The 3,920-nt window shown below is 40.8% G+C and overlaps 1 protein-coding gene across 1 annotated transcript; it reads left to right on the top strand.

Annotated features, from left to right (window-relative positions):
- The first annotated feature begins 1,232 nt into the window (after nt 1-1,232).
- On the top strand, nt 1,233-1,637 carry LOC142181727 (secreted RxLR effector protein 161-like). Its single transcript, XM_075255195.1, has one exon. The coding sequence runs from the start codon at nt 1,233-1,235 to the stop codon at nt 1,635-1,637; it is 405 nt and encodes a 134-aa protein (XP_075111296.1).
- Nucleotides 1,638-3,920: the final 2,283 nt, after the last annotated feature.

Raw genomic sequence — 3,920 nt, 5'->3', positions numbered from 1 at the left:
AGAAAAGTGCTAAAGATGATCAAGATGGAAAGCCCTTACCGGTTCCTGATGAAGTCATTGACATGACAAATGGAAAGGCATATATGATGAGCCAAGTGAAGGAACCGAGTGGAGACAATGTTGCCTCTTTTTCAATGGAACAAGATACCTCAATTACAACCACTGAAGCTGAAGAATGAGTGGTTGATGTAGTACAGGGTACTCCACTAGTACCCGAGAGAATAACACAAGAGAACCAGTTAGATATACTCAGCTCCTCTACAAATAAACCTCGAATGCCCAACTGGAAACACAACAACTCTCACCCTCTTGACAACATAATTACTCCTCTAGATTTTGGAGTACAAACCAGGTCAAAAGCCAAAAATTCACTTGCCTTCTTAGAATTTCTCTCCCAAATAGAACCCAAAAATATCAAGGAGGCTATGAAACATGTAGATTGGATTACAGCCATGCAAGATGAGTTGCATCAGTTTGAAAGGAACAATGTCTGGCACCTGGTACCTAGACCCTCAGATCAAACCATTATAGGAACTAGGTGGGTATTCAGGAATAAGCTCGATGAACATGGAAACACTACAAGAAACAAGGCCAGGCTAGTGGTTCAAGGCTACAATCAGGAGGAAGGGATTGATTATGATGAAACATTTGCTCCGGTATCTCGCATGGAAGCTATTAGAATCCTAATCGCTTTTGCATCTCATATAGAATTCACCTTGTTCCAAGTGGATGTCAAAAGTGCATTTCTGAATGGACTTTTTAAGGAAGAAGTCTATATGAAGCAACCTCTATGGTTTGAATGTCATGAACACCCTGAATATGTATTTAAACTGGACAAAACATTGCATGGGTTGAAGCAGGCTCCTCGAGGCTGATATGAAAGGTTGTCAAAATTCCTCTTGGAAAATGGTTTTACAAGAGGGAAAATTGACAACACCTTGTTTCTACATAAATGGGGGAGGAACCTACTCATTGTTCAGGTCTATGTTGATGATATCATTTTTGGGGCAACCGTTGATTCTCTGTGTGAAGAGTTTGCAAAACTCATGGGAAGTGAGTTTGAAATGAGAATGATGGGGGAGTTGAATTTCTTCTTGGGTCTTCAAGTGAAGCAGTCCACAAAGGGCACATTCATTTGTTAGTAGAAATACGTCAAGGAGCTCTTGAAGAGGTTTGATATAGAAGCATCAAAAGTGATAGACAATCCCATTGCAACGGCTAATCGACTGGACATGGATGAAACTAGATCTCCTGTGAATCAAACTATGTATAGATGCATTATTGGGTCTCTTCTCTATCTCACTGCCAGTAGACCCGATATTGTCTTCAGTGTGGGGCTATGTGCAAGGTTTCAATCAAATCCTAAGGAATCTCATTTGAATGCTGCCAAAAGAATTTGGAGATATCTTAAGGGAACACAGGACCTGGTCCTGTATTACCCCTCAGGTGACAGTTTTAATCTCATTGGGTATGCTGATGCTGACTATGCAGGTTGTCTTGTGGATAGGAAAAACACTTCTGGAATGACTCACTTTCTAAGATCATGGCTCATCTCTTGGGGCACAACGAAGCACAACTCAGTGGCTTTTTCAACAGCTGAAGTAGAATATGTAGCTGCAGCATCCTATTGTCCTTAACTCCTATTGATTAAGCAGTAACTAGAGGATTTTGGGGCATTTACTAAGTGTGTGCCTCTTCTATGTGATAACACCAGTGCACTCAACATGGCCAAGAATCCAGTTCAACACAAAAGAACCAAGAACATTGATGTGAGACATCATTTTCTTAGGGACAACGTGGAGAAAAGGTTGATCTGTATGAAGTTCTGTAGCGCATAAAACCAAATTGCAGATATCTTAACCAAAGCATTAAGTAAGGAACTTTTTGAAAGAAATAGGGTGAAGTTGGGGCTATTAAAACCTAATTGAGAACTCGATGCCTCATCAATTGACTATGAAAATCACCTTCAGGTAAAATTACCTAAAGTTTTTTCTGGCCAAGTCTAACTCAATTCAATATCGTTGTAGGTAAACACACATGATGATTATAGAAGTTGTAGATGCATTGCACGGATGATAAAAGAGGATTGAAATTTTCAATGACAGGTTACGAACCTGGTTCTTGTACCAAAGGTTAGTAGTTCTGTGCATTAATACACGTCTTAAAAAGGTACAATTATCAACTGCCACCTTTTCAAATCCTGTTGTCATGTCCTTTCACTTCAAATCGTTCCATCTCCCTCTAAAACGTTGCAACTCTCCAAGCACAACCTCTATTTCAGAACAGGTTCCTATCTCTCTCTTCATAATTTTCCTCTCTCATTAAAAACCCTCTCTTTTCTTCATAGACCATAGTCCTCTATTAGCACCTCTCCAAAGAGCTTTCTCTCTAACTCTTCAATGGCTGGCACAAACTCCGAAATTCCTACCTCAGTCCTCTCTAACACTAAAAAACCTATTGAGTCCTCCGTCCCCAATGAGTCTTTTGTAACTATTCCTATTCTCATCACTGAAATCACTCATAACCTAGACTTCTCATCTCCCTCCATTTCTAAGACAACTATCTCAAAAACCCCTAAAATTGTTGATCCTTCTTCTCTATCTTCTAAGGTTCCCGTTGATCAAGGGAAAAGTGGAGAACAGGGTAAAAGTCCTGAGGTCCCAGAGGTTTATGCCATTGTTGCTTCAGATTCTGTGGTGGCCATTGAGCCTATTGAGGAAGAAAATGCCGTGACCATCTTTGTGGTATCTGTTGATGGCGTCGTACATGAGGTAATTTCTGGTGCTTCCATGTCTTAGAGGAATGAGACACAGGGTATGTGGGAGAAGGAGCCATGGTGGATGTTGAAGGCTCTACACTAGCATAAACTACTAGGCCCTCTCATGAGGAACTTGACCCCTCTCTAGAGGAAACAGGTCACGGTTCTCACTCCCAGGCCAGTTCTGCTCTTGTATTTACTGTTGAGCCCTTGGACATTCAATCTGTGAGATGAGGTCTAGTGATGAGAAGGATCAAGACAACATTGCTTTTGATGCTTTCATAGTCAAGCGAAGGGTAGTGTCCCCTCCTGAGTCTTCTACTAAACGACCTACTACTAGGTTACAAGCAAAGGTAGCCTATGACTCTGGTCTTCAAAAGAGCAGAAAAAGTAGTAAGAAGAAAAATAGGAGACTGGTGAAAGACAATGTAATAGTGTGTGATAAGGTTGTCACTGTGGTGGAGGTTGAGGAGGAAATAAGAGAGGAACCTAGTTCCCTAGTGAGAAGGTCCCACAAGAAGGAGCAATTTGCTTCCATAGAGAATATTACAACTCCCAGTTCAAAGTTGAAGGATGTTGTGAGTGAACCTTCATTTTTTGATGAGGATGTGTTAGTCTAGTCTAAGGGAAAAGCAAAATCAAGTGTGTGATGTTTGGCAAGAGAAAGCTGGAACCTGTTAAGGAACCCGTTTCTGTGAAGATGATGAGAAGTGAAACCAGTTCTGCTTCAAAAAGATTAAGGCACCAAAATGTTCTGTTGGGTCATACTTTAGACCCAGCAATTTCGGAATTGGCTGGTATGAGACAAGTCTTGGCAATGGTTGAGTTTCAATGGTAGAGGCATCTGTTCCAAATGGATGCACCCAAAGTGTATGAGGATGAGGTTCAAAGCTTTTATGATAACCTCTTTCCCGTTGATACCGACCATATATGTGCCTTTGTGAATAAGGTGGACATTGTGTTTGACGTGAGTCTTCTTCGGTATATTTTACAAGTCCCTATGGTTTGTGTTTCTAGTGTGAAAGATGCGTGTGCATATAATTTCCAAAATGTTGTTTTATAGGATAATGCGAACCAAAAGGCTGACCAGATTAACAAAAAGGCATTACTCCCTATTTATCAGTTGCTCTTCGAGTTGGTGAATAAAGTTTTGTTGCCTCGT

This window comes from Nicotiana tabacum, chromosome 6 (assembly GCF_000715075.1).
Source record: "Nicotiana tabacum cultivar K326 chromosome 6, ASM71507v2, whole genome shotgun sequence".
Classification (NCBI taxonomy): domain Eukaryota; kingdom Viridiplantae; phylum Streptophyta; class Magnoliopsida; order Solanales; family Solanaceae; genus Nicotiana; species Nicotiana tabacum.
The sequence above is the reverse complement of the archived record's forward strand: the minus strand, read 5'-3'. Positions and strand labels throughout refer to the sequence as shown.